Source organism: Haematobia irritans, chromosome 5, assembly GCF_050003625.1.
Source record: "Haematobia irritans isolate KBUSLIRL chromosome 5, ASM5000362v1, whole genome shotgun sequence".
NCBI classification, from domain to species: Eukaryota; Metazoa; Arthropoda; class Insecta; order Diptera; family Muscidae; genus Haematobia; species Haematobia irritans.
This window is the reverse complement of record NC_134401.1, coordinates 18940199-18967143: the sequence shown is the minus strand read 5'-3', so window position 1 is coordinate 18967143 and position 26945 is coordinate 18940199. Positions and strand designations below refer to the sequence as shown.

General features: G+C 32.1%; 4 protein-coding genes across 4 annotated transcripts; 1 reads left to right on the top strand and 3 right to left on the bottom strand.

Moving 5' to 3' along the window:
- Positions 1-5070: 5070 nt before the first annotated feature.
- On the bottom strand, positions 5071-5668 carry LOC142239549 (larval cuticle protein 2-like). Its single transcript, XM_075311334.1, has 2 exons — positions 5657-5668; positions 5071-5476 (listed from the first exon to the last, which is right to left on the bottom strand). Exons 1-2 carry the CDS (start codon positions 5666-5668, stop codon positions 5120-5122), a joined length of 369 nt encoding a protein of 122 aa, XP_075167449.1. The 3' UTR covers positions 5071-5119.
- Positions 5669-13523: 7855 nt separating this feature from the next.
- Positions 13524-13979, bottom strand: LOC142239548 (larval cuticle protein 2-like). Its single transcript, XM_075311333.1, has 2 exons — positions 13968-13979; positions 13524-13905 (listed from the first exon to the last, which is right to left on the bottom strand). The coding sequence occupies exons 1-2, from the start codon at positions 13977-13979 to the stop codon at positions 13525-13527; spliced, it is 393 nt and encodes a 130-aa protein (XP_075167448.1). The 3' UTR covers position 13524.
- A 6783-nt stretch (positions 13980-20762) lies between these two features.
- On the bottom strand, positions 20763-21221 carry LOC142239547 (larval cuticle protein 2-like). Its single transcript, XM_075311332.1, has 2 exons — positions 21210-21221; positions 20763-21134 (listed from the first exon to the last, which is right to left on the bottom strand). Exons 1-2 carry the CDS (start codon positions 21219-21221, stop codon positions 20763-20765), a joined length of 384 nt encoding a protein of 127 aa, XP_075167447.1.
- Positions 21222-24871: 3650 nt separating this feature from the next.
- Positions 24872-25371, top strand: LOC142239546 (larval cuticle protein 4-like). Its single transcript, XM_075311331.1, has 2 exons — positions 24872-24883; positions 24951-25371. Exons 1-2 carry the CDS (start codon positions 24872-24874, stop codon positions 25311-25313), a joined length of 375 nt encoding a protein of 124 aa, XP_075167446.1. The 3' UTR covers positions 25314-25371.
- Positions 25372-26945: the final 1574 nt, after the last annotated feature.

Below are 26945 nucleotides of genomic sequence, written 5' to 3'. Positions count from 1 at the left end.
TAGAAATAAAATTTTGACAAAATTTTCTATAGAAATAAAATTTTGACAAAATTTTCTATAGAAATAAAATTTTGACAAAATTTTCTATAGAAATAAAATTTTGACAAAATTTTCTATAGAAATAAAATTTTTCCAATTGATGTATTGTTGATAGAAACGAGTTCGAAGTCTGTATTTTTAATTTTTTTATACCCACCACCATAGGATGGGGGGTATATTAACTTTGTCATTCCGTTTGTAACACATCGAAATATTGCTCTAAGACCCCATAAAGTATATATATTCTGGGTCGTGGTGAAATTCTGAGTCGATCTGAGCATGTCCGTCCGTCCGTCCGTCCGTCCGTCCGTCCGTCCGTCCGTCTGTTGAAATCACGCTAACTTCCGAACGAAACAAGCTATCGACTTGAAACTTGGCACAAGTAGTTGTTATTGATGTAGGTCGGATGGTATTGCCAATGGGCCATATCGGTCCACTTTTACGTATAGCCCCCATATAAACGGACCCCAAAATTTTGCTTGCGAGGCCTCTAAGAGAAGCAAATTTCATCCGATCCGGCTGAATTTTGGTACATGGTGTTAGTATATGGTCTCTAACAACCACGCAAAAATTGGTCCACATCGGTCCATAATTATATATAGCCCCCATATAAACCGATCCCCCGATTTGGTTTGCGAGGCCCCTAAGAGAAGCAAATTTCATCCGATCCGGCTGAAATTTGGTACATGGTGTCAGTATATGGTCTCTAACAACCATGCAAAAATTGGTCCACATCGGTCCATAATTATATATAGCCCCCATATAAACCGATCCCCCGATTTGGCTTGCGAGGCCTCTAAGAGAAGCAAATTTCATCCGATCCGGCTGAAATTTGGTACATGGTGTTAGTATATGGTCTCTAACAACCATGCAAAAATTGGTCCACATCGGTCCATAATTATATATAGCCCCCATATAAACCGATCCCCCGATTTGGCTTGCGAGGCCTCTAAGAGAAGCAAATTTCATCCGATCCGGCTGAAATTTGGTACATGGTGTTAGTATATGGTCTCTAACAACCATGCAAAAATTGGTCCACATCGGTCCATAATTATATATAGCCCCCATATAAACCGATCCTCCGATTTGGCTTGCGAGGCCTCTAAGAGAAGCAAATTTCATCCGATCCGGCTGAAATTTGGTACGTGATGTTAGTATATGGTCTCTAACAACCATGCAAAAATTGGTCCACATCGGTTCATAATTATATAGCCTCCATATAAACCGATCACCAGATTTGACCTCCGGAACCCCTTGGAAGACCAAAATTCATCTGATTCAGTTGAAATTTGGTACGTGGTGTTAATATATGGCCTCAAACTCCCATGCAAAAATTGGTCGATATCGGTCCATAATTATATATAGGCCCCATATAAACCGATCCCCAGATTTGACCCCGAGAGCCCCTTGGAAAGGCAAAATTCTTCCCATTCGGTTGGAATTTGGTACGTGATGTTGGTATATGGTATCCAACAACCATGCAGGAATTGGTTCATATCAGTCCATAATTATATATAGCTCCCATATAAACCGATCCCCAGATTTGACCTCCGGTGCCTTTTGGAGAAGCAAAATTCATCCGATCTGCTTGAAATTTGGTACGTGGTGGTAGTATATGATATTTAACAACCATGCCAAAAATAGTCCATATCAGTCCATAATCGTGCATAGCCCCATATAAACCGATCCCGAGATTTGGTTTTGGAACCTCTTGGAGGAGCAAATTTAATCCGAGTGAGTTGAAATTTGGTACATTGTGCTAGTATATAGTCGTTAACAACCATGCCTAACTAGGTCCATATCGGTCTATAGTTATATATGGCCCTCAGATAAATCGATCCCCAATCACACAAAAAATGGTCCATATCAAGTTCATAATTGTATATAGCCCCCATATAAGCGACCCCCATATTTCAATTCTGGCTCTCTACGTACAAAAAGTCCATATCGATTCGTAATTATTTGTAGACTTAACTATACATAACTTTTTTGTCTAATATATACCATGTATGGACTAAATCACAATTTAGAAAACGATGTTAAGAAGTTTTAAGATACCACATCCCAAGTAATTCGATTGTGGATGATAGTCTTTCGTAGAAGTTTCTACGCAATCCATGGTGGTGGGTACATAAGATTCGGCCTGGCCGAACTTGCGGCCTTATATACTTGTTTTTTATTCAATATTTCGTCTTTTCATTGAAAGACTTCATCAAAAAAATTATTCTGAGTGTACAAAAAGAAAAGAAAATATATACAATAACATCAACAATTCATTAATTGGAAAAATCAAATACAGGTCGAATACAATAAAAACAAGTTTGTAATAAAATTTTAACAAACATTTTTTATAGAAATAAAATTTTAACAAAATTTTCTATAGAAATAAAATTTTAACAAAAATTTTCTATAGAAATAAAATGTTGACAAAATTTTCTATAGAAATATAATTTTGACAAAATTTTCTATAGAAATAAAATTTTTAAAAAATTTTCTATATAAATAAAATTTTGGTAGATTATTTTTGGCTCAAGTGGCAACCATGATTATGAACCGAATAAAATTTTAACAAAATTTTCCATAGAAATAAAATTTTAACAATGATGAAAATTTGATTATGAACCGAATAAAATTTTAACAAAATTTTCTATAGAAATAAAATTTTGGTAAATTATTTTTGGCTCGAGTGGCAATCATGATTATGAACCGATATGGACCAAGTTTTGTGTGATTAGAGATCGGCTATACATAACTATAGACCGATGTGGCCCAATTTTGGTATGGTTGTTAGCGGCCATATACTAACACCAAGTTCCAAATTTGAACCGGATCGGATGAATTTTGGTCCTCCAAGAGGCTGCGGAGGTCAAATCTGGAGAACGTTTTATATGGGGGCTATATGTAATTATGGACCGATGTGGACTAATTTTTGCATGCTTGTTAGAAACCATATAGCAACATTATGTACCAAATTTCAGGCGGATCGTATGAAATTTGCTTCTCTTTGAGGCTCCGCCAGCCAAATTTTGGGGATCGGTTTATATGGGCGCCATATATAATTATGGACCGATGTGGACCAATTTTTGCATGGTCATTAGAGACCATATACTAACTCCATGTACCAAATTTCAGGCGGATCGGATGAAATTTGCTTCTCTTTGAGGCTCCGCTAGCCAAATTTGGGGATTGGTTTATATGGGGGCTATATATAATTATGGACCGATGTGGACCAATTTTTGCACGGTTGTTAGAGACCCTATACCAACACCATGTACCAAATTTCAACCGGATCCCATGAAATATGCTTCTGTTAGAGGCTCCACAAGCCAAATCTGGGGATTGGTTTATATGGGGGCTATATATAATTATGGACCGATGTGGACCAATTTTTGCATGGTCATTAGAGGCCATATACTAACTCCATGTACCAAAGTTCAGCCGGATCGGATGAAATTTGCTTCTCTTAGAGGCTCCGCAAACCAAATCGGGGGATCGGTTTATATGGGGGCTATATATAATTATGGACCTATGTGGACCAATTTTTGCGTGGTTGTTAGAGACCATATACTAACATCATGTACCAAATTTCAGCCGGATCGGATGAAATTTGCTTCTCTTAGAGGATCCGCAAGCCAAATTTGGGGGTCCGTTTATATGGGGGCTATATATAATTATGGACCGATGTGGACCAATTTTTGCACGATTGTTAGAGACCATATACCAACACCATGTACCAAATTTCAGCCGGATCGGATGAAATTTGCTTCTCTTTGAGGCTCCGCAAGCCAAATCTGGGGACCGGTTTATATGGGGGCTATATATAATTATGTACCGATGTGGACCAATTTTTGCATGGTTGTTAGAGACCATATACTAACACCATGTACCAAATTTCAGCCGGATCGGATGAAATTTGCTTCTCTTTGAGGCTCCGCTAGCCAAATTTGGGGATAGGTTTATGTGGGGGCTATATATAATTATGGACCGATGTGGACTAATTTTTGCATGGTTGTTAGAGATCATATACCAACATTATGTACCAAATTTCAGCCGGATCGAATGAAATTTGCTTCTCTTTGAGGCTCCGTAAGCCAATCTGGGGACCGGTTTATATGGGGGCTATATATAATTATGGACCGATGTGGACCAATTTTTGCATGGTTGTTAGAGACCCTATACCAACACCATGTACCAAATTTCAACCGGATCGGATGAAATTTGCTTCTCTTTGAGGCTCCGCTAGCCAAATTTGGGAATAGGTTTATATGGGGGCTATATATAATTATGAACCGATGTGGACCAATTTTTGCATGGTCATTAGAGGCCATATACTAACTCCATGTACCAAAGTTCAGCCGGATCGGATGAAATTTGCTTCTCTTAGAGGCTCCGCAAACCAAATCGGGGGATCGGTTTATATGGGGGCTATATATAATTATGGACCTATGTGGACCAATTTTTGCGTGGTTGTTAGAGACCATATACTAACACCATGTACCAAATTTCAGCCGGATCGGATGAAATTTGCTTCTCTTAGAGGATCCGCAAGCCAAATTTGGGGGTCCGTTTATATGGGGGCTATACGTAAAAGTGGACCGATATGGCCCATTTGCAATACCATCCGACCTACATCAATAACAACTACTTGTGCCAAGTTTCAAGTCGATAACTTGTTTCGTTCGGAAGTTAGCGTGATTTCAACAGACTGACGGACGGACATGCTCAGAACGACCCCGAATTTCACCACGACCCAGAATATATATATACTTTATGGAGTCTTAGAGCAATATTTCTATGTGTTACAAACGGAATGACAAAGTTAATATATCGCCCATCCTATGGTGGAGGGTATAAAAATAAGTAACCATTTTGCATATTATAAATTTTTTTCGGACGAATCGGTGCATTTAATAGAAGCTAAATCACCTTATATGGACCCCTCTTCATTAATATCATCAATATATCCGAATAAAAGAAATATTTCCATTTTTGTTTTTTGTTCTTATTGCATTTTATTCCACTAAAGCCATTTTACCATACATTTTCTACAAAGTCCATTTAATCTTGTCAAAAAGCTAACTTAATGTTTGGATTCATCCTTTGGTGGATGAGCCTTGATGTATTCAAGACCCTTCAAGATGGCATCTGGAATTGGTGGTGGGGTGGGCAACAATGCACTATCGGGTTGGTAACCATGTTCATCGGCAACATAGCTTACTTTGATATGTTCACCTTCGGGTGAAACATATTCATAGGAGCCATGAATGTTGCCATGATCATCGCCAGAAGCCTGTTGATGAATGGTGTTGGTGGTGTCTAAGAGATAATCGAAACCATCGGCACGAACATCAGCCTTGAAGTCCTTAACTTCAGCATGAACATCATCATTGCTGGCACCAGCAGCAAGGGTATAGGCCACACAGGCAAAGAGAACGACCTAAAGATCGATGGATAAATAGAGAAAAAAAAAAAACAATTATTACAATTAATAAATAAAATAAGAAGTAATTTTTTTATTATTATGTTTTTTTTTTTTAGTTTGTATTTTTTTTTTTAATTTTTCAAATTGATTTTTTTTAATTTTTTCATAATATCTTTTAGAACCTTATTCACTTACAAATTTAAACATATTGTTTTAGTTTGTTTATGGAAACCGAAACTGTCTTATCTCTCTATAAAATTGGCATATTTATACCAAAAGTATCAATTTTTGTTAGAAAGCTTTCTTTTTTAATGCAGTTCCATATGCAAGTTTTTGCAAATCTGCAAGTCTTAGATCAGTTCTTGTTTAGTATTTTTATAATATCGCCAGTTATACTTGAATATCATTTTTTGTTTGTTTTGGGTTTATATTTTGCTTTTAGATCATACCATAGTTATTATAGAAATCCAGTTCCAATAGATTTTATTGCATGGCTAATTTTATCATAGCAAATGCCTTCTCCCATATTTATAAGAAATCATGTGAATTTTCCACTAGCTGATCGCTATGAGATTAATCGTACAATCAATCTTAGAATCCAATCAGAGAATGAAGCTGACAAATTTATGTCGGCGGTGACTGACACTAAATTATTGCGGCTTAATCAATTTTATCAATTATATCAATATTTTTGATTAATTGGCGGCTAAATTTGAGTCGAAATGAGTTGCAATATTCAGCGGCGGCGTCGACTCGCAAAAACTGAACGGCGGCGAGACTTGACGGTTTCATTTTTTGAATCCAATTTGGGAAATATTAATTATGTCATATCGTTTGTAACACATCGAAATATAGGTCTCAGACCCCTTAAAGTATTTCTACTCTGGGTCTTGGTGAAATTCTGAATCGATCTAGCGATGTCCGTGCGTCCGTCCGTTTGTTGAAATCACGCAAACTTTCGAACGAAATAAGCAATCGGCTTGAAACTTAGCACAAGTACATCAATCAATGTAGGTTGGATGGTATTGCGAATGGGCCATATCGGACCGCGTTTAGGTATAGATCCCATATAAACCGATACTCAGATTTCGATTGCGGAGCCTCTTTGAGGAGCAAATTTCATTCGATCCGGTTGAAATTTGGTACATGGTGTTTGTATATAGCCTCTAATACCCATGCAAAAATTTGTCCATATTGCTCGATAATTAAAGGGTGATACGGTCAAAATTTGGTCAAGGGAAAACGCGTGTAAATCGGTGAAATCGTTTATTTAAAAAATCAAATTCAATTTCTTTTTCAAGTTCAATTAGTATAAAATTCAGGAAAAATATTCAGTTAGGCTTTCGCTTTTCCAAATCCGAATTGTCGGGCCTCACGCTTGACACCTGTCATCAGATTTTGTACAGCCACCTTGTCCACCTTCTTCGCCGCAGAAAGCCAGTTTGCCTTGAACTGCTGCTCGTCCTTAGCAGTTTTTTGGTCTTCTTTAGGTTCCGCTTGACAATAGCCCAGTATTTCTCAATTGGGCGGAGCTCTGGCGTGTTAGGAGGGTTCTTGTCCTTGGGAACCACCTGCACGTTGTTGGCGGCGTACCACTCCATGGCCTTTTTACCGTAATGGCAAGATGCCAAATCCGGCCAAAACAGTACGGAACAACCGCGTTTCTTCAGGAAAGGCAGCAGTCGTTTATTCAAACACTCTTTCACGTAAATTTCTTGGTTGACAGTCCCGGAAGCTATGAAAATGCTGCTTTTCAAGCCACAGGTACAGATGGCTTGCCAAACCAGATATATGTTTGCGAACTTTGACAGTTTTATGTGCTTGAAAATATCTGCTACCTTTCCCCTTCCTTTTGCCGTATAAAACTCCTGTCCCGGAAGCTGCTTGTAGTCGGCTTTGACGTAGGTTTCGTCGTCCATTACCACGCAGACAAACTTCGTCAGCATCGTCGTGTAACGCCTCCGGGATCGCACTTTGGCCGTCGTATTTTGTTTATCATCGCGATTTGGAGTCACTACCTTCTTGTAAGTCGATAGTCCGGCTCGTTTTTTGGCTCGATGCACGGTTGTAGACGATACACCCAGCTTATTTGCGGCATCTCGGAGAGAGAGGTTAGGGTTTCGCTTGAAACTACCGGCAACTCTCTTTGTCGTTTCAGCGGCTTCCGGTTTTCGATTTCCCCCCGATCCAGACTTCCTGACTGTCGACAAACGTTCCCCAAACACTTTAATTACATTTGTAACGGTTCATTTGGCAACTTTTAGCGATTTTGCCAGCTTTGCGTACGAGTAGCTCGGATTTTCGCGATGCGCGAGCAAAATTTTGATACGCTGCTCTTTTTGCTTGGACGGCATTTTGACAACTGAAGAGTGAATTCCAAAATCAAAGTAGGAGCAACATTCTACACACACACACACCTTCAAATGAGGGGTGTTCAGGTTTTTTAAATGCAAAATTGAAAGAAATACGTCAAGTTTATATTGACCAAATTTTGACCGTATCACCCTTTATATATAGCCCGCATATAGACCGATCTCGAGATTTGGATTGCGGAGCCTCTTGGAGGAGCAAATTTCTTCCGATTCGGTTGAAATTTGGTACTTGATGTGATTATGTGGCCTCTAACAACCGCGCAAAAATTGGTCCATATCGGTCCATAATTATATATAATCCCCCCCCCCCCCTTTTATGGTCAAAGAACTTATCATCCTCAAAACACGCCCTAAATGCACCATCCTCTTCTGCTCGTATTGGGTAAAGATGTGCTCTCAATTCTAGGTACTCGGTCATCATTATCATGGTCCTCCTGTCTATCTTTGAACCGCAATGTTTGCTCTTGCCTTTATTGCTCTCCGGCAATCTGTGCAAATGTTCACGTTTATTGGTCTCGTGTTATTTCCGAGCGATTCAGGATTGTGGTCCGGTAAGCGGAATAGGATCTCGGTGTCTGGCCCTAATACATATACGTCCAGTCCTGTAAGGCATTCTGACAATAGTAGAGTTCCATGCTCTCATCTCCTCCTATTCGCCACAGATGTGCTCTCACTTCTAGGTGTCCGGTCATCCACTCTCTTTGAATAGATCTCCAGTCTTTATCTTATCTGAGTCACACCCTAGTATTTTCGTCGCCCTTCCGACCGTTGCAGTGGTCCACATCGCTTTATGTATCTCCCGTACCTATTCATCCACTCGGCCGACGCTGCCTTTATGGGCTTTGCATTCTCTAAGTTCTCATTCCTACGTGTCCAACGTCTTATCGTCAGTTCATTTGCCTTTACGTTTCTTCTTATTCCTGCATAACATATCCCGGCACCCATATGGTGCGGATCCTATCGTAGTCCGAATATTCGTTGATCATGTTTTTGCATTCCAATATGGTTCGGGATCGAACTGTAATGTCTGCTATTGCCTTCATTGCCCTCCGACAATTGACGAAAATGTTCACGTTTTGTGGCTTCATGTTAATTTCAAGCCATTTGACACATTCTGTTATGGCACGCATTTCTGCCTTCTGGATTATGCTGTGGTCCGGCAATCGGAATAGGATCTCGGTGTCTGGCTCCTCCAAATATACGCCCAGTACCGTCGTCCCACCCATCTTCGATCCATCGGTGTAGCAGTTATTTCTCCCTGATATCTGTTCTGGGGTCCCATTCTCCCAGGACCATCTTACTGGCGTCAGAATGTCTCACTGGGCAGATATGGCCACATTACGTATACGATCCAGGATTGTTGCGGCATCGATCATTTCACCCGCGGTCTCCCCTATTATCCTTTGATGTTTTCTGTTTCCGTCCATTCTCCCAACATCTTCAATCTCATCGCAGCCTTGGCGGTTACGCTTCTTTTCTCAACCGGGGTAATTTTTTTTATCTGACACTGGTATCGTTTTGCCCAAAAAATTCGGTTCGATATATCGGGCAATTTTAGTACGTCTAGTGAATAGGCATAATTTTGTCTTCTCCATTTTCTTCAGGGGCCTCCCTGAAGTTTTATCGCACCCATAGACAAATGATTTGACCAACCAGAGCCAAGGGTAAATGTTCGCTACCGTTTTGTCCTCATTCGTAGAAGGTTGCTTCCGATCGTCAGGTTATCCACTTCACATTTTCCAAGTTGATCTCCTTTAGGACAATGGCAGGAAAATGTGGTACGTGGTCTGGCGTTGCATTATGGCTCAATTGTATATGGTTGCCATAGTTGGTCTTGATGTTTTGGTAGATTTTGCAAAATATTCCTCTCCAGAAATTTTCTATAGAAATAAAATTTTAGCAACATTTTTTATGAAAAAAAAAATTACAAAATTTCTTTAGAAATAAAACTTTGACAAAATGTTCTATAGAATTAAAATTGTGATAAAATTTTCTATAGAAATAAAATTTTGACAAAATTTTCTATGAAAAAATGAAACTTTGGCCTTTCCGGCACAGTTGGTAGAATACTTTCAAAACTGGTAGATGCAAAATATTCCAAAAATGTTCTATAGAAATAAATTTTAAATTTTTTTCTATGAAAAAAAAAACATTACAAAATTTTCTATAGAAATAAAATTTTGACAAACTTTTCCATAGAAATAAAATTTTGACAAAATTTTCTACAGAAATAAAATTTTGACAAAATTTTCTACAGAAATAAAATTTTGACAAAATTTTCTATAAACAAGTATATACAGCAGTAAGTTCGGCCGGGCCGAACCTTTAATACCCACCACCATGAACCAAATATTAGGGTTTCCTTTGAAATTTCAGGAGGGCTTGAGGATTTGGGGACACTTCCCGAAGATAAATTTAAAGATTTCACCTATGAGGACTATATCAGATTCTGGATTTATAAGAACCATTTTTGTTTGAGTTTTAGAGGAATCATTAACATCTCTTGTAAGTGTGCAAGAAAATTATAAAATAACGTCTTGATTTGAAATCTTAAATCTGTAGATTTTCACCCGAGAAGTAAAATCTGGAAATTTTACATTGAGTTTCAAGCAATTTTCATGATCAGTGCGCTTTCTATGCCCTCAAGAAGTGAAGTCGGTCTATATGGAGGCATTACCAAATGGACCGATAAAAACTTAATCCGATACACGTTTTTGTGAGTCTAAAATACCAGAATATTTACAATTTCAGGCAAATCGGATAAAAACTACGGTTTCTAGAAACCCAAGGAGTTAAATCGGGAGATCGTTCTTATGGGGGATATACTAAAATATGGACCGATACTCACCGTTTTCGGCACACTTCCTTATGGGCCGAAAATACCTCTAGATTTCTAATTTCAGGCAAATTGGATAAAAACCTCAGATTCTAGGAGCCTAAGAAGTAAAATTGGGATATCGGTCTATATGGGGGTTATACCAAAACATGGACCGATACTCACCATTTGTGGCACACCTCTTTATGGTGCTAAAATACCTATAAATTTCCAATTTCAGGCAAATTGTATATAAAGTACGGATTCTAGAAGCCCAAGAAGTAAAATCGGGAAATCGGTCTATATGGGGGCTATACCAAAATATGGACCGATACTCATCATTTTCGGCACACCTCTTTATGGTGCTAAAATACTTCTAGATTTCCAATTTCAGACAAATTGGATAAAAACTACGGTTTCTATAAGCCCAAGACCCCAAATCGGGAGATCGTTTTATATGGGGACCATACCAAAACATGGGCCGATACTCACAATTTTTGGCACACGTATTTGTGGTCCTACAATACCTCTAGATTTCCAATTTCAGGTAAATTGAACAAAAACTGCGGTTTCTATAAGCCCAAGAAGTAAAATCGGGAGATTGGTATATATGGGGACCATACCAAAACATGGGCCGATACTCACAATTTTTGGCAAACGTATTTGTGGTCCTACAATACCTCTAGATTTGCAATTTCAGGTAAATTGAATAAAAACTGCGGTCTCTATAAGCCCAAGAAGTAAAATCGGGAGATCGGTCTATATGGGGCTATACCAAAACATGGACCGATACTCACCATTTTTGGCACACCTCTTTATGGTCATAAAATACCTCTAGATTTCAAATTTCAGGCAAATTGGATAAAAACTACGATTTCTATAAGCTCAAGACCCCAAATCGGGTGGTCGGTTTATATGGGGACTATATCAAAACCTGGACCGATATATCCCATCTTCGAACTTGACCTGCCTGCAGACAAAAGACGAGTTTGTGCAAAATTTCAGCACGATTGCTTCATTATTGAAGACTGTAGCGTGATTACAACAGACAGACAGACAGACGGACAGACGGACAGACGGACATCGTTATATCGTCTTAGAATTTCTCCCTGATCAAGAATATATATACTTTATATAGTCGGAAATCGATATTTCGATGTGTTACAAACGGAATGACAAACTTATTATACCCCCGTCACCATTCTATGGTGGTGGGTATAAAAATGAAACATTGGCCATTCTGAGACAGGTGGTAGAATACTTTCAAAAATGGTAGATTTTGCAAAATATTCCTCTCCAAAAATGTTCTATAGAAATAAAATTTTTTTCTAAATTTTCTATGAAAAAAAATACAAAATTTTCTTTAGAAATAAAATTTGATCAAATTTTCTATAGAAATACAATTTTGACAAAATTTTCTATCGAAATAAAATTTTGACCAAATTTTCTGTAGAAATAAAATTTTGACAACATTTTCTATAGAAATAAAATTTTGATAAAATTTTCTATAGAAATAAAATTTTGACAAAATTTTCTATAGAAATACAATTTTGACAAAATTTTCTTTAGAAATAAAATTTTGACAAAATTTTCTATAGAAATAAAATTTTCTATAGAAATAAAATCTTGACAAAATTCTCTATAGAAATAAAATTTTGCCAAATTTTCTATAGAAATAAAATTTTGACAAAGTTTTCTGTAGAAATAAAATTTTGACAAAATTTTCTATAGAAATAAAATTTTGAATAGAAATTTTCTATAGAAATACAATTTTGACAAAACTTTCTATAGAAATAAAATTTTGACAAAATTTTCTATAGGAATAAAATTTTGATAAAATTTTCTATAGGAATAAAATTTTGATAAAATTTTCTATAGAAATAAAATTTTGACAAAATTTTCTATAGATATAAAATTTTGACAAAATTTTCTATAGAAATAAAATTTTGAAAAAATTTTCTATAGAAATAAAATTTTGACAAAATTTTCTATAGAAATAAAATTTTGACAAAATTTTCTATAGAAATAAAATTTTGACAAAATTTTCTATAGAAAAACATTTTTGACAAAATTTTCTATAGAAAAACATTTTTGACAAAATTTTCTATAGAAATAAAATTTTGACAAAATTTTCTATAGAAATAAAATTTTGACAAAATTTTCTATAGAAATAAAATTTTGACAAAATTTTCTATAGAAATAAAATTTTGACCAAATTTTCTATAGAAATAAAATTTTGACAAAATTTTCTATAGAAAAAATAAAATTTTGACAAAATTTTCCATAGAATTAAAATTTTGACAAAATTTTCTATAGAAAATTTTTTTGTTTGATAGTGTTTTGGTAGAATTTTCTCCATTTTGGTAAATTATTTTTGGCTCCAGTGGCAACCGTGACAGGAAATCAGGAATTCATGCTGGGCTATTAGGTCCCATGGGTTATTTGGCAGTTAGCTCCTTAAGTTCCTTGCCTTGGTCTATTTTTAAATTTACAGTCAGAATACAACCATTGCAGACGAATTTTCCTATTAAAAAAGAATCGAAATTTTCGTTCTTAATACAATCCCTACTACTTACCACTTATCTGTCTCTCTGGCAACTCCCCATCATAGCTCTATAAACGCATACTCCTAAAAGTATGCTACACTTTTTATCATTATTCTTTTCTAGCAATCTATTGATTCATAGGGTTCTTAACCAAAATACTAACACGACAATTCTTATGTGGCCAGTTCGTTAAGATTTCGAAATATAAATGGAAAATTACTTCCATACTTACATCTGCAATGGCATTCCCATCAAAATCAAAAGGCAACATTTAAATCTCTTTGCTGTTTCGCTTTTTTGTTTATTTCAACACACATTTCGTAGGAATATCTAATGGTATCTGCTGTGTTCTTCCTTGGGTGGATGAGCACGAATGTATTCGATAGCCTTTAAAATTGCTGCAGGTACAGGAGGTGGTGTAGGTAAAACATCTCCTTCAGGATGATAACCATATTCATCGGCAACATAGCTAACCTTGATATGTTCACCTTCGGGTGAGACATATTCATAGCCACCATGGACATTGCCATAACCATCACCGGAAGCATGCTGATGAATGGAATTAGAAGTTTCCACATTATAATCATAGCCATCTTTGCGTACATCCGATTTCAAATGAACAATTTCAGCATGATATTCATCACCCACAGAGGAGGAGGATGAATGACCAAAAGCAGCATAGGCATAGGCCAAACAGGCAGCAAAAACGATCTAAGAAAAATAAAAAAGGAAATGTTTTAAAAAAAGTTTTAATATTTCCAGAATTAACTTACGATTTTAAACATTTTGATTTGGTAAAGGGGATTAGTTTAAACTCCGACTGGATGTGGAAAACTGTGATAGTCCCATGATCGTCTTGGAGGTTTTTATACAAAATTCTATGCTTTGCAAAATTTTAAGTTAATTTTTAATTTTTGTCGCCATAAACAAAATAGTTGGTAATTTCCGTTCATTGATGAGATTTTTGTTTTTTAGAAATCCAATTTACTTTATTCGCCCTAACCACAGGGGCAATGATGATACTGGTCTTGGGTTTATTGCATTTTTTTTTTAATTGATATGTTCCACTATTGAAAATTATAGTGCAATAAAACGCATTGTTTAGCATCAAATGTCTCAATACAAGTCGCGCAGTGACCAGTTTGCTTATGCATAAATGCCAGTTTCATAATTGGAAGTTTATTCTCATATTTCATTGAAAAATGACATCCAATTAAAATTCTATCGCCTAATGTCCGATAACTTAGATTAGCTAGGAATAAATTCATATGATATTTTATTATAATTGTCTCCCATTAGGTAGTGCCAAAAAGACGAAACATTTAAAGAAGCCAGTTCTAATTATAGTTAATATACAATTTCTTAAACTTTCAAATTGTATTCAAAATATTTTTGAAATCGCTGCTTTAAGATTATCATGTTTACTTAGCTAATGGGTTCCCATACACTGAAAGAAAAAACTTTAACAACAAATAAAACATTTGTTTCGATTAAGAGGAAAACAATTAATTCTTTGCGTGCAGGAATGTTGTATATAGGAAATTTTCACATCATTTCTATAGCAAAATTTCCCAAAATTTCCTTTCTATAGAATATTTTCTCAAATAAAAATTTTACTGAAATTTTTATTTCTATAGGATATTTTCTGAAAATTTCATTTCTTTAGGAAATTTTCTCAAAATTTCATATTAATAGGATATTTTTCTAAACTTTATTTCTTTAGGAAATTTTCTAAAAATTTCATTTCTATAGGAAATTTTGTGAAAATCTCTTTTCTATAAGAAAATTTCATTTGTGTAGGAAATTTTCTAATTTTTTGCATTTGGGTAGGAAATTTTCTCAAAATTTCATTTTTATAGTTTCTATAATTTTCTGAAAATTGTATTTCTATAAGAAATTTTCAAAATTTTTCTGAAAATTTCATTTCTATAGAAAATTTTCAGAAAATTTCTCAAAACTTCATTCGTATCCGAAATTTTCCCAAAACTTCATTTGTATAAGAAATTTTCTCAAAATTTCATTTCTATAGGAAATTTTCTTAAAATTTCATTTCTATAGGAAATTTTCTGAAAATTTCATTTCTACAAGAAATTTTCTAAAAATTTCATTTCTATAGGAAATTTTCTGAAAATTTCATTTCTATAGGAAATTTTCTGAAAATTTCATTTCTTCAATATTTTCTCAAAATGTAATTTCTATAGGAAATTTTCTCAAACTTTCATTTGTATAGGAAATTTTCTCAAAATTTCATTGTTATAGGAAATTTTGTGAAAATTTCATTGTTATAGGAAATTTTGTGAAAATTTCATTTCTATAGGAAATTTTCACAAATATTTGTCTAAGAAATTATTTGAAAATTTCATTTCAATAGAAAATTTTAGAAAATTTCATTTCATTTCTACAGGAAATTTTCTCAAAATTTCATTTGTATAGGAAATTTTCTCAAAATTTCATTGTTATAGATAATTTTGTGAAAATTTCATTTCTATAGGAAATTTTCACAAATATTTATTTGTCTAAGAAATTATTTAAAAATTTAATTTCAATAGAAAATTTTTGAAAATTTCATTTCTATAGGAAATTTTCTGAAAATTTCATTTCTATAGGAAATTTTCTAAAAATTTCATTTCTATAGGAAATTTTCTGAAAATTTAATTTCTATAGAAAATTTTCTGAAAATTTCATTTCTATACAATATTTTCTCAAAATGTAATTTCTATAGGAAATTTTCTCAAAATTTCATTTGTACAGGAAATTTTCTCAAAATTTCATTTGTATAGGAAATTTTCTCAAAATTTCATTGTTATAGGAAATTTTGTGAAAATTTCATTTCTATAGGAAATTTTCACAAATATTTATTTGTCTAAGAAATTATCTGAAAATTTCATTTCAATAGAAAATTTTTGAAAATTTCATTTCTATTGACAATTTTCTTAAGATTTAATTACTATAAGAAATTTTGCCAAAATTTAATTTCTGTAGAAAATTGTGTCAAAATTTCATTTATGTAGAACATTTTTTGAAGCTTTCATTTCTATAAGAAATTTTCTAAAAATTTAGTTTTTGTAGGAAATTTTTCAAATTTTCATTTCTATAGGATTTTTTTTTGTATAAAAATTTTCTGAAAATTTCATTTCTTTAGGAAATATTTGAAATGTTTATTTCTATAGGAAATTATATCAAAATTTAAATTCGATAGGACATTTTCTCAAAATTTCATTCTTATAGGAATTTTTATGAAAATTTCTTATATACAGGAAATGTTTGCAAAATTTAATTTTAATAGGCATTTTACTGAAAATTTCATTTGTATAGGAAATTTTCTCAAAATTTAATTTTTATAGGAAATTTTCTCAAAATTTCAATTCTATGGGAAATTTTTCGAAAATTTCGTTTCTATAGGAAATTTTCCGAAAATTTTATGTTGATAGGAAATTTTCTGAAAATTTCAATGTTATAGGAAATTTTCTGAAAATTTAAAATCTATATGAAATTTTCTGAAAACTTCATTTCTATAGGAAATTTTCAAAAATTTTTATTTGTCTAAAAGATTATCTGAAAATTTCATTTCTATAGAAAATTTTCTAAAAATTTCATTTCTATAGGAAATTTTCTGAAAATTTCATTTCTATATAATATTTTCTCAAAATGTAATTTCAACAGGAAATTTTCTCAAAATTTCATTGTTATAGGAAATTTTGTGAAAATTTCATTTCTATAGGAAATTTTCACAAATTTTTATTTGTCTAAAAATTATCTGTTATAGGAAATTTTCTCAAAATTTCATTATTATAGGAAATTTTCTCAAAATTTCATTGTTATAGGAAATTTTCTGAAAACTTCATTTCTATAGGAAATTTTCACAAATTTTTATTTGTCTAAGAAATTATCTGAAAATTTCATTTCTATAGAAAATTTTTGAAGATTTGATTTCAATGGGATATTTTCTGAAAATTTCATTTCTTTAGCAAATCTTAAATTTCATTTATATATGAGATTTTCAGAAAATTTCATTTCTACTGAAAATTTTCGTAAGATTTATTACTATAGGAAATTTTGCCAAAAATTTATTTCTGTAGAAAATTGTGCCAAAATTTCATCTATGTAGAAAATTTTTTTGAGATTTCATTTCTATAAGAAATTTTCAAAAAATTTAATTTTTGTAGGAAATTTTCTCAAAATTTCATTTCTATAGGAAATTTTGTCAAAATTTTATTTGTATAAAATTTTCTGAAAATTTCACTTCTATAGGAAATTTTTGAAAATTTCTATAGGAAATTGTAGTAAAATTTAATTTCGATAGGAAATTTTCAAAAATTTTCGGAAAATTTTATTTCTATAGGAATTTATATTAAAATTTAATTTCGATAGGAAATTTCCAAAAATTTTCAGAAACTTTCATTCGTATTGGAAATTTTCTCAAAATTTCATTCTTATAGAAAATGTTCTGAAAACTTCTTATATATAGAAAATGTTTGCAAAATGTCATTTTAATAGGCATTATAATGGAAATTTCATTTGTATAGGATTTTTCTCAAAATTAAATTTTTATAGAAATTTTCTCAAAATTTCAAATCTATGGGAATTTTTCCCAAAATTTTATGTTGATAGAAAAATTTCTGAAAAATTTCATTTATACATGAAATTTTCTGAAAAAATCATTTCTATATGTAATTTTTTGAAAATTTCATTACTATAGGAAGTTTCCTTAAATTTCATTTATATTTCACATTTTCTCAAAATTTCATTTCTATAGGAAATATTCTGAAAATTTCGTTTCTATAGGAAATTTTCTGAAAATTTCGTTTCTATAGGAAATTTTCTGAAAATTTCATTTCTATAGGAAATTCTCTGAAAATTTCATTTCTATAGGAAATTTTCTGGAAATTTCATTTCTTTAGCAAATCTTAAATTTCATTTATATAGGAAATTTTCAGAAAATTTCATTTCTACTGAAAATTTTCTTAAGATTTAATTACTATAGAAAATTTTGCCAAAAATTTATTTCTGTAGAAAATTGTGCCAAAATTTTATTTATGTTGAATTTTTTTTTTTGAGATTTCATTTCTATAAGAAATTTTCTAAAAATTTAATTTTTGTAGGAAATTTTCTCAAAATTTTATTTCTATAGGAAATTTTGTCAAAATTTTATTTGTATAAAAAATTTTCTGAAAATTTCGCTTCTGTAGGAAATTTTTTAAAATTTCATTTTTATAGGAAATTTTATTAAAATTTAATTTCGATAGGAAATTTTCAAAAATTTTCAGAAAATTTTATTTCTGTAGGAAATTATATTAAAATTTAATTTCGAAAATTTAATTTCAAAAATTTTCAGAAACTTTCATTTGTATTGGAAATTTTCTCAAAATTTCATTCGTATTGGAAATTTTCTCAAAATTTCATTCTTATAGGAAATTTTCTGAAAATTTCTTATATATAGAAAATGTCAGTTTAATAGACATTCTACTGAAAATTTCATTTGTATAGGATTTTTCTCAAAAAATTTTATAGGAAATTTTCTCAAAATTTCAAATCTATGGGAAAATTTCCGAAAATTTAATGTTGATAGGAAATTTTCTGAAAAATTTCATTTCTACATGAAATTTTCTGAAAAAAAACTCATTTCTGCATGAATTTTTCTGAAAATTTCATTTCCACATGAAATTTTCTGAAAATTTAATTTCTACATGAAATTTTCTGAAAACTTCATTCCTATAGGATATTTCTCAAAATTTTATTTGTATAAGAAATTTTCTGAAAATTTAATTTCTATAGGAAATTTTCTGAAAATTTCGTTTCTATAGGAAATTTTCCGAAAATTTCGTTTCTATAGGAAATTCTCTAAAAATTCCGTTTCTACAGAAAATTCTCTGGAAATTTCGTTTCTACAGAAAATTTTCTAAAAATGTAATCTCTATAGGAAATTTTCTCAAAATTTCATTTCTATAGCAAATTTTCTGAAAATTTCGTTTCTTTTGGAAATTTTCTCAAGATTTAATTACTATAGGAAATTTTCTGAAAATTTCTTTTCTATTGGAAATTTTCTGAAAATTTAATTTCTTTAGGAAATTTTCTCAAGATTTAATTTCTACTAGAAATTTTCTCAAAATTTCGTTTCTATAGGAAATTTTCTGAAAATTTCGTTTCTATAGGAAATTTTCTGAAAATTTCGTTTCTTTTGAAAATTTCTCAAGATTTAATTAATATAGGAAATTTTCTGAAAATTTCGTTTCTATTGGAAATTTTCTGAAAATTTCATTTCTATAGGAAATTTTCTCAAAATTTCATTTATATAGGAAATTTTCTGAAAATTTCATTTCTATTGGAAATTCTCTCAAGATTTATTTACTATAGGAAATTTTCTCAAAATTTCATTTCTATATGAAATTTTCTGAAGATTTCATTTCTATATGAAATTTTCTGAAAATGTCTGCTCTGTGGGAGTAGAAAAGTTTCGTTCAATTCCGTCTTAGGGGACCCCCGTTTTCGGGCTAACTTTTTCAAGTTATTAGAAATTTGTTCCATCGAGTTAATTTAAGTTCATATTTATTTATGTTTAAGCTGGGATACGGACATATCTTTAATCTCTAATCTTACAGGTACCATTTCCTCATCCATGTGGGGGGCATACGCTCGTAGGTCTTTGCATCATCATAATGAAATCGGTTTGTTTTTTGAAATATACACCGAAGAATTTCAGAGTTGATGATGTGCATTTAAAGTGTTTTGAGGGGAGGAAATCTTCTTTATACTTTTTTACAAATACAACTAAAACGATCTCTTAGAAAAGTACAAGAAGTATATATAAAAGATAGGATGTGAACAAAATATTTATTGTGGAAGGTGTCTACCTCAACCGTTGTCTCTGGGACAATGTTATTAAAACTGAAAACTGCTAAGTTAGACTGGCAGAAGCTTGAATACCCTCCTATTAATCGACTTCAGAAAATTTCAGGAAACTTAGTAATAGTGATATATCTTTTGGGGACGGGGTTCCAGGTTTTTAATGCACTTTTAAAAAATTTGTGAATATACTTTCTTCCTCCCTACTTTTGGGAAAATCATAATTCCCGGAAAAAAATCTTTTTCTATTGTTCAGCTTAGGAGATCTCTTTTTTCTCCATCTTCGAATATACTTTGTAATAATATTTTAATAATAAATTTGGAACTGTGTATGCGACGCCCCAATCCAGAAAGCCCAAACTAAAGCAGTTCCCTGGTGTTCCAACAGGAAAACCTACCATTAACTTCATACTGTTCATGTGTTTCGGGTCGGTTCTTGTCAACTATTCCATCATTCCTAATCCTACTCTAAATTATGACAATTTCACTCTTATATGTATTTATATGCTCTAGCTTAACTTCCAACTTTGTAAAATCAACATAGTTTCAATTTCATATCAGTTTCATTTCATATCAGGATAGTGATTTTAAGTGGCCTTTCTCTTATTGGCACATTTTATAATCACTCTAAATTTATTATCACAAAAATGTGTTCTTTTTCAAAATACTTTTTTATTTAGATAATTTTTTTGTTTGCATCAATACCTTCGGAATTTTTCAATCATTTAATGATGAGAGTTCTTTTCTTCCTTTGGGGGATGGGCACGAATGTAATCGATGGCCTTAGAGATATATACTGGTACTGGTGGTGGAGTAGGTAAGACAGCACCTTCGGGATGATAACCATGCTCATCGGCTATGTAATCCACTTTAACGTGTTCACCTTCAGGAGTTATATACTCATAGGATCCATGGATATTGCCATGTTCATCACCAGAAGAATGTTGTTGGATATGATTGGAAGTCTCTAAGGCAATATCGAAACCATCTTTACGGACATCCGATTTCCATTGTTTGACTTCTGCGTGGACATCATCAGCATTGCTGTTATGGCCAGCAGCAGCGGCATAAGCTACGATGGCAGCAGCTAAGAGAACCTAATAATGAAGATAGATTTTATTAATGTTTCCAATTTGTTTTTTAAAAGGAAGATATTTTTTTTTTATTCTTACAAATTTGAACATTTTCAGTATTGATCAGTAAACTGGGAAAGTCAGACTGTACCCGATCATCATTTTTACCCGAATTTATATTCCTAAAATTATTGTGTGGGTTTGATTTCAAAGAAATGGGACAAAATAAAATTATGTCTTTAACCTTTTTGGTAAAATATTCTTTCTTTGTTTTGTGTTATAAATTAATGTATTATTATCACTATTGTTCTATTTTTAAGTGCACAATTATTTTTTTTTTACAATTCAAATATTTAGCCGGTTTAATAGAATAATATTTTTGAGTTAAATGACTATGTGCAGATTCTAGGCAATTAAAAGCAAGTACCACTTAATAAACAATGATTGTTCTTTTTTTTCAACATTAAGGTATTTGTTTAAACAATAACATAATCTAATAAGACTGTGGTTACAGTAAAACTTTGATTTTTAATTTAATTTACATTTGGTTTGCGGGTGAGGATGGTAAAATGCTTTATGCAACCGTCACTGAATCCATTTGCCGTGTGCCGCACTCCATCACAGTTGGCGATACCGGCTAAACACCCTTCCTGCCAGACAGCGGGGTATACTCTCCCCCTCGGAACCGCTTTCACATTACTTATAGGTGAACCCCATCGTGGATCATATCCATCTCTTAGTCTGCGTGAGGATGGGAAAATGCTTTATGCACCCGACACTGAATCCATATGCCGTGTGCCGCACTCCATCACAGTTGGCGATACCGGCTAAACACCCTTTCTGCCTGACAGCGGGGTCTACTCTCCACTTCGGAACCGCTTTAGCATTACTTCTAGGTGGACCCCATCGTGGATCATATCCATCTCTTAGTCTGCGTCCAGACCATGGTTGCCACTCGAGCCAAAAATAATATACCAAATTTTTATGAAAATTTTACCAAAAAAACTTCCAAATAGAAAAAAATTTATTTCGCAGTGTTTGTTGAAATTTTTGGTTTTATTAGTTTCGTCAAATTTTTATTTCCATAAAAAGTTTTGTCAAAATTTTATTTCTATAGAATATTTTGACAATTTTTTTTTCTATCGCAAATTTTGTCAAAATTTTATTTCTATAGAAAACTTGGTAAACATTGTATTTCTATAGAAAACTTGGTAAAAATTTTATTTCTATAGAAAATTTTTTCAAAATTTTATTTTTTTACCTGTTGAGTTGTTAGGAGTTTCACAGTGTCTGGTACTCGGTTCTGCAAACATACCCCGAGGCGTATCTACTCCTGTCTCTTCTTCGTATGTCGACTTCGTCGGTGAACGGAGTACCTTAGAGCTTCGTCCAAAGATAGACTCTCTTCTCTCGTCTGCTACATTGGTTGTTGGAGTGTCCATGCGATATGGGTCCCATCCACGGATGCCATTCGAGCCAAAAATAATCTACCGAAACATCGAGAACATTTTACCAAACAAAAAATTTTATTTCTATAGAAAATTTTGTGAAAATTTTATTTCTATAGAAAATTTTGTAAATGTTTTTTTTTTTTTATAGAAAATTTTGTAAAAATTTTATTTCTATAGAAAATTTTGTTAAAATTTTATTTCTATAGAAAATTTTGTCAAAATTTTATTTCTATAGAAAATTTTGTCAAAATTTTATTTCCATAGCAAATTTTGTCACAATTTTATTTCCGTAGAAAATTTTGTCAAAATTTAATTTCTATAGAAAATTTTGTAACATTTTATTTCTATAGAAAATTTTGTCAAAATTTTATTTCCATAGAAAATTTTGTCAACATTTTATTTCTATAGAAAATTTTGTCAAAATTTTTATTTTTCTATAGAAAATTTTGTCAAAATTTTATTTCTATAGAAAATTTCGTTAAAATTTTATTTCTATAGAAAATTTTGTTAAAATTTTATTTCTATAGAAAATTTTGTTAAAATTTTATTTCTATAGAAAATTTTGTCAACATTTTAATTCTATAGAAAATTTTGTCAAAGTTTTATTTCCATTGAAAATTTTGTCAAAATTTTATTTCTATAGAAAATTTTGTCAAAATTTTATTTCTGTAGAAAATTTAGAAAATTTTATTTCTATAGAAAATTTTGTCAAAATTTTAATTCTATAGAAAATTTTGTCAAAATTTTATTTGTATAGAAAATGTTGTCGAAATTTTATTTCTATAGAAAATGTTGTCGAAATTTTATTTCTATAGACATTTATTTCTATAGAAAATTTTGTCAATTTTTTTTCTAGAGAAAATTTTGTCAAAATTTTATTTTATAGAAAATTTTGTCAAAATTTTATTTCTATAGAAAATTTTGTGAAAATTTTATTTCTATAGAAAATTTTGTCAATTTTTTTTTCTATAGAAAATTTTGTCAAAATTTTATTTCTATAGAAAATTTTGTTAAAATTTTATTTCCATAGAAAATTTTGTCATAATTTTATTTCCATAGAAAATTTTGACATAATTTTATTTCCATAGAAAATTTTGTCAAAAATTTATTTCTATAGAACATTTTGTCAAATTTTATCTCTACAGAAAATTTTGTAAAATTTTATCTCTATAGAAAATTTTGACAAAATTTTATTTCTATAGAAAATGTCAAAATTTTATTTCTATAGAAATTTTGTCAAAATTTTATTTCGATAGAAAAATTTGTCAAAATTTTATTTCTAGAGAAATTTTTGTCAAAATTTTATTTCTAGAGAAAATTTTGTCAAACTTTTGTTTCTATTGAAAATTTTGTCAAAATTTTATTTCCATAAAAAATTTTGTCTATATTTGTCTATATTTTATTTCTGTAGAAAATTTTGTCAAAATTTTATTTCTATAGAAAATTTTGGCAAAATTTTATTTCTATAGAAAATTTTGTCAACATTTTATTTCTATAGAAAATTTTGTCAAAATTTCATTTCTATAGAAAATGGTGTCAAAATTTTATTTCTAGAGAAAATTTTGTCTAAATTTTATTTCTAGAGAAAATTTTGTCAAAATTTTATTTTTATAGAAAATTTTTGTCAATTTTTGTAATTTCTATAGAAAGTTTTGTCAAAATTTTCTTTCTATAGAAAATTTTTTCAAAATTTTATTTCTATAGAAAATTTTGTCAAAATTTTATTTCTATAGAAAATTTTGTCAAAATTTTATTTCTACAGAAAATTTTGTCAAAATTTTATTTCTATAGAAAATTTTGTCAAAATTTTATTTCTAAAGAAAATTTGTCAAAAATTTTTATCTCAGCCAGGGTTTAACCGGGCGGGGACAGTTGTGACATTAGCCTGAAAGACCTGTCCCTAAAATTGCACTCCCAGGTATTCAGGTAACATAATGCCACAAATGTCGGCTCGGAATAGACCGTTCCCTAGTTCAAATCAAAGTTCATATTCGTGATTCCATGGGATGATGGAATTTTTTTTTTAACACAATACATTTAGAATTAAATTAAAACCTGATAATTTCAATTAATTTCAATCAGAGTGAGTGCAGATATACCAGATACCAGATGAAATGTGATTAAGATGGTCATTTTACGGTTATCTAATGTTTTTTGAAGTAATAAAATTTAAGAACGAAAAATATGGCATAATTTTATAAACAGGGAATTTGGATAACTTAAAATCAATTCTCTCAGCTACGGAGAATATAAATATGATTGCAAAGCTAAATCAATATTCTATTCTAGTCATCTAGCGATCCAAGCAAAATGTTCAAAATAGTAAGAAATGATATTTTGCATCTAGAAAATAAAAATTTACTTTGATTGTTTGCACTAAAATTTCCAGATACTTATTGCTACCTTAATTGCCCATGTTGCTGCTTCTGGCTCTTCGGCTGATGATGTCCATGCTGAAGTTAAACAATTGAAATCCCATGTTGATGAACATGGTTTCCAATTTGTTTTGGATACCAGTAACTCAATTCACGAAGATTCTGCTGGTGATGAGCAAGGCAATATTCACGGATCCTATGAATTTGTTTCGCCCGAAGGTGAACATGTTAAGGTTACCTATACAGCCGATAAAGATGGATTCCATCCAGATAGTGCCCTTTTACCAACTCCACCACCCATTCCAGATGCCATCTTGAAGTCGATTGAGTATAATAAGGCTCATCCCGAAAAGGAAGAGGTTAAAGGTCACAAATAAATTAGTATTTTAGGCTAATGGATTATTTTAATAAAACAACAATGACTAAAGGAAAGGATGTTATGCCTGTAATGAAGGGGCGATAGGAATGATATATGTTGGAGATATTGAAAAGTTGACAGTGTTACCATTGAAAATTTTTCAAAGGTGTTATTTGCAATGAAATGTACCTAAAGTGAAACGTGGTTTTCTCGTTGGTTGAGTTAAGCTCAGTCGTCTCCTTGGTCTCCGTAAAACTCACTAAATTTTTCCCTCTCGACTCAAATATTAATTAATTAGTTTGAAATTGTTTCGTAATGTACTTGGTGAGGATCTAATGGGAGCAGGCATTTGGGATGTCATGGTTTTGTAGATAATCGGGAAATTATATCTTCGATGACATGAAAAAGGAATTCTCTTCGTACATATTTGGTAGATGATTCGATTCGTCGGTTGCCTGATGATCGGTATTTGATGAAAATTCGGTTCATTGATGATCGGTAGTTTATGAGAAATTCGGTTCGTTGATGATCGGTTGGTGAATGTATATTAATGCTTTAGATGCATGATCGATGTAAACTAGTACGGTCCATTGGCTATTGAGCTGTTGAGAGTTGTTAAGAACTGCGGATGAGACCTTCGATTGTCGATAACTGCTGATGAGACCTTCGGTTGTCGAGAACTGCTGATGAGACCTTCGGTTTTCATATGTTTGCTACAGTAGATTGTTGCAGATGCGTCGTGGTATTAGGCTCGGTATCTGTAGTGATGCGATAGTCTTCCGGGGTGGGTGACAGCTTCGAGTTGATTATCGGTTAGGGTCGATTCTAGTATTAATGACAGTTCGTTGATGAGAATTGGGTTCGTTGATAATCGGTTGTGGACGAGAACGTCGGTTCGTAGATATTCCCTAATAGATGAGAATTCGGTTCGTTGATGAGAAATTCGGTTCGTTGATGATCGGTAATTGATGGAATTTCGATTCGTCAATGATCGGTAGTTGATGGATCATTAATGTTGTAGATGATTGATCGTTGCTGAGTAGTTGGGTTCGCTGACTATTGGAAAGTTGTGTATTTATTGGTTTGTAGTTCATCAGGAACTTGTTTATTCGTTGTTTTGTGGGTGATTGGGAATTACTGATGAGATCTTTGGCTGTAATACGGTTGCCGCAGTTCATTGTGGCAGATGCGGTGTGGTATCAGTTTCGGTATCGGCAGTGGTGCGTTAGTCGTCTGGGGTGGGTAACAGTTTCATGCAAACTGGCGGCCACCGTGGTCCAATTGTTAGCGATCAAACCCCAAATAGTTTTATCAGCTGTATATTATCCCCTCTCAGTGATAATGGTGACAATTCTGAGTAGTACAAAGCTACTTCAAGTGATGGTTCACGGCATTATGGAACGCCGCAGCGTTCATGGTTTCAAACCCAGTTGCGATCAAACACCCACAAGTTTATCAGCCGTGGATTATCCCCTCTCAGTAATACTGGTGAGAACGGCGTTTCACCGCAATGTGAAACGCCGTTCCCTTGGTCCCTTGTTTTGAGTTAAACATAGAATCGGGCAGCAGTTTGTGATAATAAAGAAGTTCACCACGGTGGTAAAACAATGGACTGAGCCTGAAATATTGGACTGACGTTGTACTTATCCTA